This window comes from Theropithecus gelada, chromosome 3 (genome assembly GCF_003255815.1).
Source record: "Theropithecus gelada isolate Dixy chromosome 3, Tgel_1.0, whole genome shotgun sequence".
Taxonomy (NCBI): domain Eukaryota; kingdom Metazoa; phylum Chordata; class Mammalia; order Primates; family Cercopithecidae; genus Theropithecus; species Theropithecus gelada.
In genome coordinates, this window is record NC_037670.1 from 126,486,817 (window position 1) to 126,504,024 (window position 17,208).

At 40.7% G+C, this 17,208-nt stretch overlaps 1 protein-coding gene across 1 annotated transcript in view; it reads right to left on the reverse strand.

The window, feature by feature from the left end:
- Window positions 1-17,208, reverse strand: part of RSBN1L (round spermatid basic protein 1 like) — a 100,963-nt gene that overhangs the window by 24,146 nt on the left and 59,609 nt on the right. The window contains exon 3 of the mRNA XM_025380329.1: window positions 8,456-9,096. Within this exon, the coding sequence (XP_025236114.1) occupies window positions 8,456-9,096 (641 nt within the window). The remainder of the gene's footprint in view (window positions 1-8,455; window positions 9,097-17,208) is intronic.

Consider the following 17,208-nt stretch of genomic DNA (forward strand, 5'->3'; position numbering starts at 1 on the left):
TACACACAAAAAAATAAAGCAAAATGAATAAATAACCTAAAAGAAGTGGAGTCTTGCCGGGCGCGGTGGCTCAAGCCTGTAATCCCAGCACTTTGGGAGGCTGAGACGGGCGGATCACAAGGTCAGGAGATCGAGACCATCCTGGCTAACACGGTGAAACCCCGTCTCTACTAAAAAATACAAAAAACTAGCCGGGCGAGGTGGCGGGCACCTGTGGTCCCAGCTACTCCGGAGGCTGAGGCAGGAGAATGGCGTAAACCCGGGAGGCGGAGCTTGCAGTGAGCTGAGATCCGGCCACTGCACTCCAGCCTGGGCGACAGAGCCAGACTCAGTCTCAAAAAAAAAAAAAAAAAAAGAAGTGGAGTCTATTTTTCCACACGAATCTGGGTTTCACCATGTGACTTCCCTTTGTCAACAGGACATTAGCAAACACAACACAAGCAGAAGCTTGTACACTGGGGCTTACCCTCTTTTTACTCAATGGAACCCTGCAACCACCACCATGTAAATAAGCCCAGGCTAACCTGCTGGATGATGAGAAAAACGTGGCCATCAACCCAGCTGACATGTATCAACCACCAACCATATAAGTGAGGTGTGCCAAGACGCAACTGGTCTGCCAATCATCAGATGTAAGAATGAAGCCATAGAGCCCCAGCTAAGTTAGCAGAGACCAAAAGAATTGTCCAGCAAGCCCAAAGAATTGTGAGAAATGAAACCTTTTTTCAGTTCACTAAGCTTTGAGACTTCTGTTTATACATTTAATACAGCAAAAGCTAACAGATATGGACAGGTTACAAACTTTGGGAAAAGTCCATACATGTTTCTATTCTCAAATAGACTTTCATGATACAGTTTCATATTATATCACTAACCTCAGGGCCACAGCATTAGAGAAATGACATGACCTGTTAAAATATATATAATGCCACACGGTCTTCAAACCTTTCAGGCAACCTGCAAGGATACAGATGAAGATGGAAAACAGAATTATACAAGTAAAAAGAGGCCGGGCGCGGTGGCTCACGCCTGTAATCCCTGCACTTTGGGAGGCCGAGGCGGGCGGATCACGAGGTCAGGAGATCGAGACCATCCTGGCTAACAAGGTGAAACCCCGTCTCTACTAAAATACAAAAAAAATTAGCCAGGCGCGGTGGCGGGCGCCTGTAGTCCCAGCTACTCGGGAGGCTGAGGCAGGAGAATGGCGCGAACCCGGGAGGCGGAGCTTGCAGTGAGCCGAGATGGTGCCACTGCACTCCAGCCTGGGGGACAGAGTGAAGACTCCGCCTCAAAAAAAAAAAAAAACAAGTAAAAAGAATTCCAAAACCAAAGACGAAAGAACAGGGATGTTTTAATCCTTTGTCAGTGTTACGTACATGTGTTTAATAAAGTTGAACAGATGCTAAAATGAGTATTTGTGAAAGCTACAAAGTACTATTACAAAGATAAACACTATCACTACAAAAATCATAGAAACAGCTACATAATTTGTCATCTTTTAGTTTCTACAGAATTTAAAGCAAATTATTTTGGTTGTCCTGATTGTAATTTAAGAACAATAACTAAAACAGAAAACTAAGCTCATGAGGATACAAACTCAGCATGAACTTGGTTTGGGTTCTACAGCTAGTGGTGGTCAGGACCATCAGGTTGCACAACCTAGGGACTGCCATTTATATCACTGAATGGTTGCAGTGCACAGCTTCTACCATCATGTAAAACATAAAGCACATATAACATTACTATATATATTCTTTTATCAATTAAAAATGGTGCTAATTAATTACCTAGAGGATAGTATTCTCATGAATTTCTTTTTTTTGAGACAGAGTCTCACTCTGTCATCCAGGCTAGAGGACAGTGGTGCAATCTCGGCTCACTGCACCCTCTGCCTACTAGATTCAACTGACTCTCCTGCCTCAGCCTCCCAAATAGCTGGGACTACGGCATCCACCACCACGCCCAGCTAATTTTTTGTATTTTTTTTATTAGAGACGGAGTTTCACCATATTGGCCAGGCTGGTCTGGAACTCCTGACCTTGTGATTCACCTGCCTCGGCCTCCCAAAGTGCTGGGATTACAGGCATGAGTCACCACACCCAGCCAAGAATTTCTTTAATGCTGCTAAATGTATTTTCCAAACTATATTACATTCTAAAAAATAAGTGTCAGGCCGGGTGTGGTGGCTCATGCCTGTAAACCCAACACTTTGGGAGGCCGAGGCGGGTGGATCACCTGAGGTCAGGAGTCAAAGACCAACCTGGCCAACACGGTGAAATCCCATCTCTACTGAAAATACAAAAAATTAGCCAGGTGTGGTGGTACACATATGCAGTTTCAGCTACTCAGGAAGCTGAGGCAGGATAATCGCTTGAACCCAGGAGACAGAGGTTTCATTAAACTGAGATAGCGCCACTACACTCCAGCCTGGATGACAGACCTAGACTCCGTCTCAAAAAAATAATAATTAAAAAAAAAAAGTAAAAATAAAAGATTTGTACCATTTTTCTCTATCAACTTCACTCTACCTTGTCTTCCCACATTTTTCTAGATCTTTTGAATACTGCTTTTGGACTAGTTTTAACTAGATCAAAGATTTTTCAGAATATAAAAGGTAGAAAAGGGAACTGAAGTATAGTTACTGAATTACAAAGATGTCAAGTACAAAACTTTTCTCTACAGTTCTGCTTTCCTCTGCTCTGCAGAAAGCATTGTCATCTCATAACAAGAGCAGCTTCTATTGAACTGAACCTACTGAACTTAGTCAAGATGGTCCCCGACTCAGATGGTTCAACTCATAATTTTTTGACTTTACTAGGGGTTTATCAGGTTGAAACCTCACAGTTAGGTCAAGTAGCATTAGGACTTAAGGTGGTTCGCTTCCTTGTAATTTTTTTTTTTCAGTGGGCTTCTCAGAGGTTGTTTTGTTTTGTTTTTGAGACGAGTCTCGCTCTGTCACCCAAGCTGGAGTGCAACGGCACGATCTCAGTTCTCTGCAACCTCCACCTCCAGGGTTCAAGAGATTCTCCCTACCTCAGCCTCCCAAGAAGCTGGGATTATAGGTGCCCACCACCACGCCCAGTTAGTTTTTGTATTTTTAGTAGAGACAGGGTTTCACCATGTTGGCCAGGCTGGTCTCGAACTCCTGACCTCAGGTGATCCGCCCACCTCGGCCTCCCACAGTGCTGGGATTATAGGCATGAGCTACCACGCCCAGCTGTTTATCAGAGTTTTAAATGCATTTTCAACTTAAAAGTATTTTTGACTTACAGGTTTATTAGGATGCAGCCCTAGCGTAAGTTGAGGAGCAGCTGAAGTTAGTGAGAAGTCATCAAGTTTGATTCCTGAGCAAACACTTTAACATTAATTTAGCTTTATTATCCACAACTGGTTTTTGCTGTGGTTTATATTAAGTAAAACTACATTCCAATATTGGTACCTCTGCTCTTCCTTCCCCTAGAATACTGACTCACATTAGGTCAATTAATGTCATCTCAACCAATGATTTTGGTGAAAGCAATTTCACACAGCAGTATATGGGCTGATCCACTTGACACCACCAAAATATACAGTTTCACTACATGATTCTAATAACAAGCATTCATTAATGGAAAACTCGTTTTTTCTAAATTTCATATAACCTAATTACTAAATTTTTTTTTTGTTTTTTGGGGTTTTTTTCTTTGAGACAGGATCTCACTCTGCTGCCCAGGCTGGAGTGCAGTGGTGTGATTTTCTTTATTTGCAAAGAGACATGGGCCTTGCTATGTTGTTCAGGCTAGGCTCAGACTCCTGGGTTCCAGTGATCCTCTTGCCTCAGCCTCCTGAATAGCGCCATGGCTAATTACTAAACTTCTGACATTCCACGTAACTAGCATGTACATGACAGTACCACAGATAAGGGAAAGGGGGATGTTGGAAGATAAATGGTGTACAAAATACATTTTCAGTTTCTCAGGATGAGTGTTAATGTCATATTCTAAGAAGTGCTGAAAACTTCCATGTTCTCAAAAAGGGTGATTAACAAAATGAGGTTCTTGAATATACAGGAATAAATCTTTTAAAAATCTGCAAGACCTCTATGCTGAAAACCAAAAAGTATTACTGACAGAAAATAAAAAGACAAATGAAGGGGAATACCATGATTAGACCGGAAGACTCAATGTTGTAAAGGCATCAATTCTACCCTAACTTATCTACAGTTTCAATGTAATACCAAGCAATATTCTACCAGGTAACTCTTTGAAACTTGAAAAGCTGATTCTAAAGTTTATATGGAAGTGTAAAGAGCCATGGAAATCTTGAAGAACAAAGCTAGCAAACTGATTATAGATTATTGAGATTAATTATAAACTAGGCACAGTGGCTCACACCTGTAGTCCCAGCTACCCAGGAAGCTGAGGTGGGAGGATCACTTGAGCCCAGGAATCTGAGGCTACAGAGCACTATGATCGTACCACTGCACTCTAGCCTGGCTGATAGAGCAAGACCCTGTATCTATCTATCAATCAATCAATAGAAAGAGTTATTATAAAGCTGTAACAATTAGACAAAACAATGGAATCAGAGAGAGCCCAGAAACAGACCCACACACATATGATTAGCTGGTTTATGACTAAGGTGACACGACAATGCAATGAGGAAGGAGTATCTTTTCCATAAATGATGCTAGGTCTTTTGGGTATTCATATGGAAAAACATGAACCTTGATCTTTACCTCATTCGATATACAAAGATCAATTCCAGATGAACTACAGATTATTTTTCCAATACTTTTAGCTGCTGTTTTATTAACTATAGATTTAACCATGAAAGGTAAAACAATAAAAGTTTCCAGAAGAAAAGTTCACAGAATATATTAATGACTTTGTGGTAGGCACAGATTTCTAAAACAGAATGTAAGAAACGGTAATCATAAATGGATTATAAATTATAAATTAGATTACATTAAACTTAGGAACTTCTAGTTATCAAAAACACCTAAGAATGAAAAGGTAAGACACCAAGTGAGAGGAAGTATTTGCAATACAGTTAGCTGACAAAAGATTCTTATCTACATATATAATAGTCCAACAAATCAACTAGAAAAAAAAAGCAGTAAAAAATTGATAGAGTGGACAGGTACTTTACAAAAGAGGATATTCAACTGGATAAAAAGGTACTTGACATCCTTAGTCATCAGGGAAATATAAATTAAACCACAGAGAGCTACCACTACATAGTCACCAGAATGACTTAAATGAAAAAGATAGACACTACTAAGCATGGCAAAGGATATGGAACACTGCTAGTGGGAATGTAAATCAGTGCAGTAACTTTGGAACACTGGTAGTATCTAGCAAAACTGAATATGTGCATATGTTTTGATCCTGAAATCCTAATCTTAGGTATATACTCAAAAGAAACACATACATATGCTCATCAAGACATGTGGAAAATATTCATAGCATCCGTGTTCTAACAGCCTCAAACTGGAAACAACTCAAATGTCCATCCAGATGGTAACAAGATAAACTGTGGTATATTAACACAATGGAATACCATATACAGTACCACTACATACAAGATGGATGAATCTCACAAACATTATACTACAGAAAAGAGACCAGACACTATCTGATTCCACTCAAGTTCAAAAAGAAGTAAAATATACCAGTGATGTTCAAAGTCAGGACAGTGATCACCTGGGTTCATGTGGTAGGATTAGGGGGCTGGCACAGTACTGATAAAGAAGCGTCTGGGGAAGATTTCTGGCTACTAATAATATTTGGCTTCTTAAAATCATGGGTGTGTTCTCTGTGAAGATTCATCAAGCTATACATTTATAATATGTATAATATGTATTGTGTATACATTATACTTCAATAAAAATTTTACTAAATAAAATCACCTCCTGGAGGGGACACTTCAATGTAGGCTGAGAGAGCTTTAACTGGGAGAACTCAAGGGATGAGAAATAGAACTGTGCAAGAATAAGCATGCTCATTTTTCTCCTACTGCTCTCTCTTCTGGATGCCATTCAGTTTCATAAAGCCAGTGTCTAAGGACAAATCGAAGGCTACCTCCCAATCTGCAGACAACAACTTCCCCACTCACAGGAATAAGATCTGAAGAATCTTATGATAAAAGGAATATGGTCCTTGCACATGCACTTTCCTGCCTTTAAGTCTAAAGCTAAAGAAGCAAAAGTAGTCCCTGCAGCTGACATGCTCAGGTCACCAGGGTAGCAGATCACACAGATATGGGGCCAGAACCACAGCTGGTAACAAACAGGATCCATTTGCCTGCAGTTTCCTCTTTGCAATATATACTATCCAAGAAGCCTGAAGAGATGGTGACAACCAGTGTAGGTGGCTCATCAAGGACTTGAGATCCACAACCCAGGCATACACTGCCATGATTAACAAGTCCAGCATCTCATTTTATTTAGTAACAAAAGCAGTTTTCATGGTGTACATATTACATAGTTTAGATGAAAATTCTTATAATTTAGTATAAAATTAATAATTCCCAACTTTATTTGAAAAAAATATCTGAAAAGCATGTAATGTGATGCACATCAATGAATGTGATGCACATCAATGAACTGTGACACTTAAAAGATTACTGAAGCAAACTTGCATAGTATCAAAGCAAGAAAGTTTGTGATATTGTGGAAATAACCGGGAATGGGAGCCAAGAGGCCCAATATAAAACTGGACATTTAGGAGACATGTAATAAATGACAAATGAATGATAAGGTGATAAGGGACTTTGAGCATGTTATCTCTTCTCTCACTGGATCTGTTTCTTCACCGCTAAAGTAAGATTATAAAGAGGATTAAAGGAGTTACTACATATAAAATACTTAGAAGAACTAGTCCTTGGCACAGTCAGTACTCAATAAATAGTGAACACTATTATTAGATGCCAGTCCTGATTCTGCCATTAAACTCAGGTGTAACCTCAGACAAGTAACTCACCATTTTGGGTTTCTATAAAATGACAGGGCTAGTAATGGATGCTCTATAGCTCCCTATCCACCTTAGAAAATATTTAAATTTCAATTCTCAAACATTTTATGTTAGAGAATAATTCCTACACACACACATTAAAAATTATTTTCCAGGCCAGGCGAGGTGGCTCATGCCTATAATCCCCAAACTTTGGGAGGTCAAGGCAGGCAGGTCACTTGAAGTCAGGAGTTTGAGACCACCCTGGCCAACATAGCAAAACCCTGTCTCTACTAAAAATACAAAAATTAGCCAGGTGTGGTGGTGCACGTCTGTAATCCCAGATACTTGGGAGGCTAAAGCAGGAGAATCGCTTGAACCCGGAAGGCAGAGGTTGCAGTGAGCCGAGATCACACCACTGCACTCCAGTCTGACTCCATCTCAAAAAAAAAAAAAAAAAAACACACACACACACACACACCCCACATTATTTTCCAGACTACAATCTACTACAGAATATACACCAAACATACTCATGCTATTGGGGGCGGGGTACATGTAGATATGACTGAACATCCAGACTACCATTTAAAGTGGAAACTGTAACTTGAGCACCCATCAAAAAAAGAATATATTCAGAATAAGGAAAGGAGCCCTGGATGATGATTAAGATTTTGTTCTATTCCTGACACTGCTGACAATGTTAATACCTTACACTCCTCTCTCTCTACGTCTGTTTACTTATTTGTAAATTGAGAGATGTTGGGATAAATCACCACTAAGATCCCTTTGAGACTTCTTTTACTTTTTCCCTCCTTCCAAACTAGAATGTTATCCTAGAAACCGAAAACTGTTCCTAGAAAACCAAAAACTACAGCATCAATAAATGTGAGAACTGGCCAATCTCCCAGCCTGAACAGTCCCAATTTGAGGATGGGTAATAATGGCATCAGCCTTTCAGATGGGCCCACACTGAAGTTCAAGAACCAGCAGACTCTATTATGTCTGCTTTCCAGAATAATATATATTCTCCTACCTTTCTCTATAGAGAAGGGTAGGAAATGAAAATTAGCTCAATATACTGATTGCTACTTTTTACACATCATTACACAATAACTGATGATTCCTTCCTACCACAATATTTTTAATGGCCTACATTTATTCAGTACCTACCATGTGATGGGCCTGGTGCTAAGTACCTCAAAGCATTCTAAAGTTAGAAGACAATTTTAGGTGATTTCCAGGTAAGAAAACTATTTAAGGACTGGAAAATGCATGGCTAAATTCATTTCCTTAGGTTCAAGTTCTCTCCTTGCAAAAAAAAAAAAACACACACATAAGTGAAAATTGAATTTTAAATTCTTATGCTCACATCAAGAAAGTAATTTACTCTTAATACTCCCAAATGGTTTCATTATATTCTTGCCTTTTTATTTCAACCTAATTAGGAACAAAAAACAGAAATTCATCTAAAAACATATAATTAAAAGTTATTTTGTAAAATAAAACTAAAAACCTCTTACCTGAGCATGAAAATTGGACATAGTCGTTGTCTCTATATCTTTCTTTCCTAATATCTCCATTTTCACTGGTGAATTGGGAAAATTAAATGAAAAATAGTCTAAAAAGTCAGGTAAATAAGTAGCTGCCCCATGAACAATACCCATCACGTAGAAAGCTGCAGAGTTTTCGTTTTCACTGAACACTAGACCCACAAACTCTTCTGCAAACCTCTCCATCTCCATAGGAGACAGGGGGGAGAGTTCGTTACTGTAGGCATGGATAACCGAAGCACCTCCATTAGGCTGGTGCTCTATATGAATGAGTTGTTTAAATTCCAAAGTGTCCAACCTTTTGAGGTTATTCTGAACTCGTGGCTCCTTTAATGAGACAAATGGAAACTCACTGTTCTCTGGAATTTTGGAATCATAGTTCTTGGTATCCAAATTCTTCCCAACGTAATCTTTTATGTTATCATTTAGGATGCCTTTGGTTTCTTGATCTTCAACATCAGTTAGCAATCCTGAGCAGATGGTCTGAATAGATTTGTTATACATTTTCGGACGCTTCCGTTTTTCATTCTCTTTGTGTTTCTTTTTCTTTTTCTTCTTTACCTTTTTAATTTGTAAGTCTTCTATATTTGTTTTTGGTTTCTCCTTCCCACCTGTTGGAAAAAATGTTTTTTGAAACTCCATATTTTAATTACTTTAAAAACCATGCTTTAGGAACAGTTTTGTATAAATAAGAAGTTTACTTCTGAAAATTTACTCAGAATTATATATTTAGGACTCATTTTTTACAGAACTGATAATCAATATTTAGTCAGTCTTTTTTGAGATGGAGTCTTGCTCCGTCGCCCAGGCTGGAGTCCAGTGGCGGGATCCCAGCTCAACGCAACCTCCTGAGTAGCTGGGATTACAGGAGCACGCCACCACGCCCAGCTAATTTCTGTATTTTTAGAAGAGACAAGGTTTCACCATGTTGGTCAGGCTGGTCTCGAGCTCCTGACCTTGTGATCTGTCCACTTCGGCCTCCCAAAGTGCTGGGATTACAGGCATGAGCCACCACACCCAGCCAGCCAGTCTTTTCATCTACACACACACAAACACACACACAAAGAGAGAGAGAGAGAGAGAGAGAGACGGAGAGGAGAGATGGAGGGAGAGAGGGAGAGAGGGAAAGAGGCAGGCGTAGAGCAAAGTTACATCTACAGTGTGTGCTACCATTCTGACATAGAGCAAATGCTCAGTTTACAGAAATAAGGAGATGAATGAATATTTCAGAAAACAATCTTCAGGCCGGGCATGGTGGCTCAGGCCTGTAATCCCAACACTTCGGGAGGCTGAGGCAGGTAGATCACAAGGTCAGGAGATCAAGACCATCCTGGCTCACACGAGAAACCCAGTCTCTACTAAAAATACAAAAAATTAGCCAACCGTGGTGGCACGCACCTGTAGTCCCAGCTACTCAGGAAGCTGAGGCAGGAGAATCACTTGAACCCAGGAGCCAGGGGGTGCAGTGAGCTGAGATCGTACCACTGCACTCCAGCCTGGGTGACAGAGTGAGACTCCGTCTCAAAAAAAAAAAAGAAAACAACCTTCAAATTTTAAATGCAGAAAATCAGAAATGTAAAGATGAACAAAGATCAATATAAACAATGCCCTCTAGATGTTACTCATTGATATATATATCATCAATTTTACTTTACCTCAGGTCTTAAAAATTGCATCAAAGTATCACAGAGATTTATAAATCACAAAGGGACAAAAAGAGTTGTGCAATATAACAGCAACAAACACAGCAATTCCTTAGCTTTCTACCACATTTCCTTCTTAGTAAATTACTCTTGCATCTAATATAGTCTACTTTAAGTCCACCACAGTTTACAAAATTACAGTAAGACCCAAAAAGGTACTACAAAAGAGATGACAAAAATCAGAATCATTTATCACATTCTAAGCTCAAATAATACCCATGTACTGGTAAAGAGATGAATAAAAATGTAGCCTGTACGTTAAAGAGCTTTTGTGAACAAAGTCAAGTATATTCTGGGCTCAGAAATGTAGAAGTCCAAAGGATAAAAGATTAATCCACAGAGGCTTTACAGCTATAGAATCTAAGTATACATATAAACAATATTATCACATTATATTCATTTCTATATAAGAAAAATACAAACAAGTAAATAGCCTCATGAGAAAGATAATATAAGAAAGCCACTGAACTAAGGGTTGAGAAAAGGTACTCACTGATTCCATCTTTTATCTCAGTTTCACAGATAACCTACCATGAATGAAATTCTCCCAATCCGCTTCTTTACCTAAACATTTTCATCTTCACATCTTTCTTTCCTTTCTTCTTCCAGTGATTGAGACGTTCTATTTGCAAAAGTAAGTCCTTCCCACCAACTCCAAAACCCTTGTTTAAAAGTCTTTGACCACCAAACTTCTCATAAAGAATAATCTGTGCCCTGAGTGGTTAACAAAGTAAAAAGAACTTTTTAAATTAAAAAAAAAAAAAAAAAAAAAAAATTCCGGCCGGGCACGGGAGCTTACACCTGTAATCCCAGCACTTTGGGAGGCCGAGGTGGGTGGATTGCTTGAGGTCAGGAGTTCAAGACTACCCTGGCCAAGACAGCAAAACCTTGTCTCTACTAAAAACACAAAAATTAGCTTGGGCATGGTGGCGCACACCTGTAATCCCAGCTACCCGGGAGGCTGAGGCAGGAGAATTGCTTGAAATGGGAGGCAGAGATTGCAGTGAGCCAAGATCACGCCACTGCACTCCAGCCTGGGTGACACAGTGAAACTCTATCTCAAAAAGAAAAAAATAAAGAAAAAAAGAATTATCTATGCCCAGGGTATTTCCTTTATCACCTTATCATTCTTACTGCTTAAATTCTGGTTCTGTTTTCAATTTGTTTAAATTTGCTTTCCCAGAATGTTGAAATATCAAATCCAGTTATATTTACTCAAATCATTTTTTCCTGTGTCTCCATGATTTGACAGAATTATCCAGCTCATCCTTGATTACTTCTGAATTCCTTGATGCCACTGTCTTAATTTTTGGTCTAACAGCTGCATAGCTGTCTCTCATCCTGAATGCTAGAGCCATATTAACCTTTGTATAATTTTTATATATTCTTTTAATCATATTCATTCCTTAGCTAAACTGCTTTCAAGAGCTCTCAATGTCTACCTATAATCTCTTCAGTCTGGAATCCAAAGACAGTGCCCTCAAGTACCTCATGCTCTGGTCAAATTGCACTATTTATTTACAATTTCTTACAAAACATAATTCTACTAGCAAAGGCATTTCCTCTCCTTAAAATACCCTTGCCTTGCTCGTTACTTACCAATGAACTCTTTCCTATCCATTTGATGTGACTGAAAGTTTCCTGAGGCCTCCCCAGAAGCTGAGCAGATGCCAGCATCATGCTTCCTGTACAGCCTGCAGAACCATAAGCCAATTAAACCTCTTTTCTTTATAAATTACCCAGTCAGAAGTATTTCTTTATAGCAGTATAAGAATGGACTAATACAGAAAACTGGTACTGAGGAATGGGCATTGCTATAAAGACATCTGACAATGTGGAAGTGACTGCCCTAGTAGAGAGGTTCTCCATGAGAGCTCCATTCCTTTAGCAGGCTTCTGCCTGAACATCCACGTGTTTCCATACTACCTCTGAAAACTAGGTGAAGCTCCCAAGCCTCGAATCTTGCATTCTGTGTACTGGCAGGCTTAATACCACATAGAGCCACCAAGACTTATGGCTGGCACCCTTGAAGTAGTGGCTCAAGCTGAGTCCAGGCCCCTTTGAGCCACAGCTGGAGCTGGGGTGGCTGGGGAGCAGGGAGCAGTATCCTGAGTCTGTGCAGAGCAGCAGGGCCCTGGGCCTGGCCCAGGAAACCATTCAGTCCTTTTAGGCCTCCAGGCCTGTGATGGGAGAAGCTGACACAAGGTTCTCTGAAATGCCTTCTAGGACTTTCCCCCATTGTCTAGCCTATTAGCAGTTGGCTCTTTTGTTTTATTTATGCAGATTTTTGCAGCCTGCTTGAACTCTTACCTGACAATGGGCTTTTCTTTTCTACCACAGTTCTGGCCAGACTGCAAATTTTCCAAATCTTTATGGTTTGGAAACAGTAATGTGGGGAAATGTGGGGTTGGAGTCCCCACACTGAGTCTCCACCAAGGGACTGCAGAGTGGGGCTATGAGAAGAGGGCCACTGTCCTCCAGACCCCAGAATCGTAGATCCACCAAAAGCTTGCACTATGTACTTGAAAAAGCCTCACGCAGTCAATACCAGCCCTTGAGAGCAGCTACAGGGGCTGAACCCTGCACAGCCACAGGGGTGGGGCTACCCAAGGCACTGGGAGCCCGCCTCTTGCATGAGAGTGTCCTGGATGTGGGGCATGGAGTCAAAGGGGATTATTTTGGAGCTTTAAGATTTAATGACTGCCCTGCTGGGTTTCAGACTTGCATGAGGTCTGTAGCTCCTTTCTTTTGGCCAATTTCTCCCTTTTGGAACGGGAGTATTTACTCCATGCCTACACCGTGCCCTCCCCCCGCCCCACCATCTTGGAAGTAACTAACTTGTTTTTTATTTTATAGGCTCAAAGGTGGAAGATATTTGGCCTTGTCTCAAATGAGACTTTGGACTTTGAACTTTTGGGTTAATGCTGGAATTAGTTAAGATTTGGGGGAACTGTTGGGAAGGCATGACTCAATTTTGCCATGTGAGAAGGACATGAGATTTGGGAGGGGCCAGGGATGAAATGATATGGCTTGGATCTGTGTCCCCTCCCAAATCTCATGTCGAACTGTAAGCCCCAATTACAATTGAAGGTGGGGCCTGGTAGGAGGCAACTGAATCATGGGGGTGGATTTCCCCTTTGGTGCTGCATCACCATAGTGAGTGACATCTGGTTGTTTACAAGTGTGCAGCACGTCCCCCAGAACCACTTCTCTCCTGCTTTGGCCATGTATGGTGTGCCTGCTTTCCCTTCACCTTCCACCATAACTGAAAGTTTCTTAGCAGATGCCAGCTTCATGCTTTCTGTACGGCCTGCAGAACCATACGCCAATTAAACTTCTTTTCTTTATAAATTACCTAGTCTCATGTATTTCTTTATAGAAGTGCGAAAATGGACTAATACACTATCCTTTAATGCAGGGGTCCCCAATCTCAGGGCAACAGACCGGTACTGGTCCATAGTCTGTCACAACTAGGCCGCACAGCAGGAGGTGAGCAGTGGGCGAGCCAGCGAAGCTTCATCTGTATTTACAGCCATTCCCCATCGCTCACATTACTGCCTGAGCTCCACTTCCTGTCAACATTAGATTCTCATAGGAAGGTGGACCCTACTGTGAACTAAGCATGTGAGGGATCTAGGTTGCCTGCTCCTTATGAGACTCTAATGCCTGAAGATCTGAGATGATACTAGTGCTGGGTGCTGCTGTAAATACAGATTAACAAGCTCATGGCTCCCATTGATTCTACATTATAGTGAGTTACACAATTATTTCATTACCTATTATAATGTAATAATAACAGAAATAAAGTGCACAATAAATGTAATGTCCTTGAATCATCCCAAAACCATCCCATCTGTCCATGGAAAAACTGTCTTCCACGAAATCAGTCCCTGGTACCAATAAGGTTGGGGGCCACTGCATTAAAGACAACTCTTACGTCCTTTCCTTCATGTTGCTTTCCCTCATTTCTCAAGTTAGAACTGAAATCACTTCACTCCTAACTCATATTATAAAAGTTACATGCTTCTCTCATGGGATACCTGTATACCGTATGTCCATCAACACCATATAAATGAAACAAATAACCTTTATATTAATTTAGAGTGAAATGATATCTCTTTTTCCATCATTATATCCCTTATAGTATCCAGCATATTGCTACATAAGAACACTCAGGAAAGTATGAATGAAAAAATCTGTCTCACTGACAGACTACCTGAGGCTTATAGTTTTTTCCCTTATCTTCCTTTCAGTGAAGTTTTTTTTGTTGTTTTTCTTTTTGCTTTGTTTTGTTTTGTTTTTTTGGAGACAGAGTTTTGCTTTCTGTTTCCCAGGCTGGAGTACAACAGCATGATCTCAGCTCACTGCAAACTCCGTCTCCCGGGTTCAAATGATTCTCCTGCCTCAGCCGCCCGAGTAGCTGGGATTACAGGCATGTGCCACTAGGACCAGCTAATTTTGTATTTTTAGTAGAGACGGGGTTTCACCATGTTGGTCTGGCTGGTCTCGAACTCCTGACCTCAGGCGATCCACTCACCTCGGCCTCCCAAAGTGCTGGGATTACAGACATGAACCACCGTGCTGAGCCTCAGTCACGTTTTTGCACATATGAATACCACTAAATTCTAGCCCTAAAAACAACAAAAACTATTTCAAGTTGATAGCAATCCATAAAAGTGAAGTCTGATATTAAGAAATTATCTGTAAAAATTCATAGAAGTGATAATTAAGTATCCAATGAAGACCTAGTATGAGAAGCAAAGACAGAAATCTGTCAACATTATTCATTACATAGGTGTATAAAGTCATAAAAGAAAAAGTGTTAATTCTCTAAAGAGTCTATCTGTGGCCAGGTACAGTATCTCACACCTGTAATCCCAGCACTTTGGGAGACCAGGGCGGGAGGATCACCTGGGGTCAGGAGTTCGAGACCAGCCTGACCAACATGGTGAAAACTCATCTCTACTAAAAATACGAAAAATTAGCCAGGCGTGGTGGCAGGCACCTGTAATCCCAGCCAAAATAGCGCCATTGCACTCCAGCCTGGGTGACAAGAGCAGGACATCTCCCAAAAATAAAAAAAAAAAGAGAGTCTATCTGTAAGCAGCTAAGACATACACTTGAATAATGTTATCAAATTCAGACGTGCTGCCTAGGTATGAACTATCAAAATATCATATTTAGGTTAATTAGTATCTTAAGAACAATACTAATTTTTTTTAAAAAGTCAAACAGCAGGCCAGGCATGGTGGCTCACACCTGTAATCCCAGCACTCTGGGAGGGCAAGGCAGGAGGATCACTTGCACGTAGCAGTTCCAGACCAGTGTGGGCAACATGGTGAGATCCTGTCTCTACAAAATCTTTTTTTTTTTTTTTTAATTTGCTGGAAATGTTAGTACATGCCTGTAGTCCCAGCTACTCAGGAGGCTAAGGCAGGAGGATGGCTTGAGCACAGGAAGTTGAGGATGCTGTGAGCCATGATCATGCCACTGCACCCCAGCTGAGGCAACAGAAAAAAATAAAAATAAATGTAAAAGGTAAAACAGTCCAGACATGGTGGCTGATGCCTGTAATCCCAACACTTTGGGAGGCCAAGGCAGGAGGACCACCTGAGGCCAGGAGTTCGAGATTAGCTTGGGGAACATAGTGAGACCTCATCTCTACAAATAAATGAAATAAAAATAAATGAAACAGGAGACTAAGCAAAATGAAAGATGAAACAATCAAAAAAAAAAAATCAGGGAAAAAAGGTAGTAGTGCAATAAAAAATAGAATTTAAGAAAGCTTAAAGGGCATAGGTGTGATTAATGACATTCCTAAATACAACTGAAAATATATGTAGAACTGCATAAATTATGCAATTGTTGCCAAAATGAACAAAACTTCATTTGAGCAAAAGTATATTTAATATCCTACACTTATGCCTAACACCAAAAAAGGTTAAATCAGAAAATATAGTGAGTAGAACACATTACTTTGAAATAAAACAGAGACAATACTTAGTCTATTTCATAGGCATGAGGATAAACCAAAAAGTATTATAATAGGAACTGAAAAATGCAAACCAATAAGAAATCAGTTAAGAGATTCCTTTTAAAAAAAAAAACTTATGCCAGGCGCGGTGGCTCAAGCCTGTAATCCCAGCACTTTGGGAGGCCAAGACGGGTGGATCACGAGGTCAGGAGATCGAGACCATCCTGGCTAACACGGTGAAACCCCGTCACTACTAAAAATACAAAAAACTAGCCGGGCAAGGTGGCAGGTGCCTGCATTCCCAGCTACTCAGGAGGCTGAGGCAGGAGAATGGCGTAAACCCAGGAGACGGAGCTTGCAGTGAGCTGAGATCCGGCCACTGCACTCCAGCCTGGGCAACAGAGCGAGACTCCGTCTCAAAAAAAAAAAAAAAAACTTATTTATTTATATTTTTAATAGAGACAGTGTCTCACTATGTTGCCCAGGCTGGTCTCAAACTCCTGACCTCAGGTGATCCACCCGCCTCGGCCTCCCAAAGTGCTGGGACAGGCATGAGCCACTGCACCCAGTCAAGAGGTTCTTAGACTGAGCATCAAGGAGTTAAATTCTCATGGCAGAGCAGCCTGGGAAACATAGCAAGACTCTGTCTCTACAAAAAATACAAAAATTAGCTGAGCGTGGTGGCAAACATCTGTATTCCCGGCTGCTCAGGAGGCTGAGGCAGGAGGATCACCTGAGCCTGGGGAGGTAAAGGCTGCAGTCACCTGTGATCACACCACTGTACTCCAGACTGGGAACAGAGTAAGACCGTGTCTCAAAAAAAAAAAAATTCCCACGGAAAACTATTCTGTAATTAAATACTGAAATGAGCACTGTATGCAGAAGAGATAATATACCTGAGACTGTTACTCTTAGAGAGTCCTGTTTGCACGGTTGACTCTGGGGTGGCATCTAGGAATTTTTATTTTTGGAGGGTTCCCACCATTCTGTAAGAGTCTTCACTGTGCCAAAACTGTGCAAACAATACAGTTTTGTTGTTGTTGTTG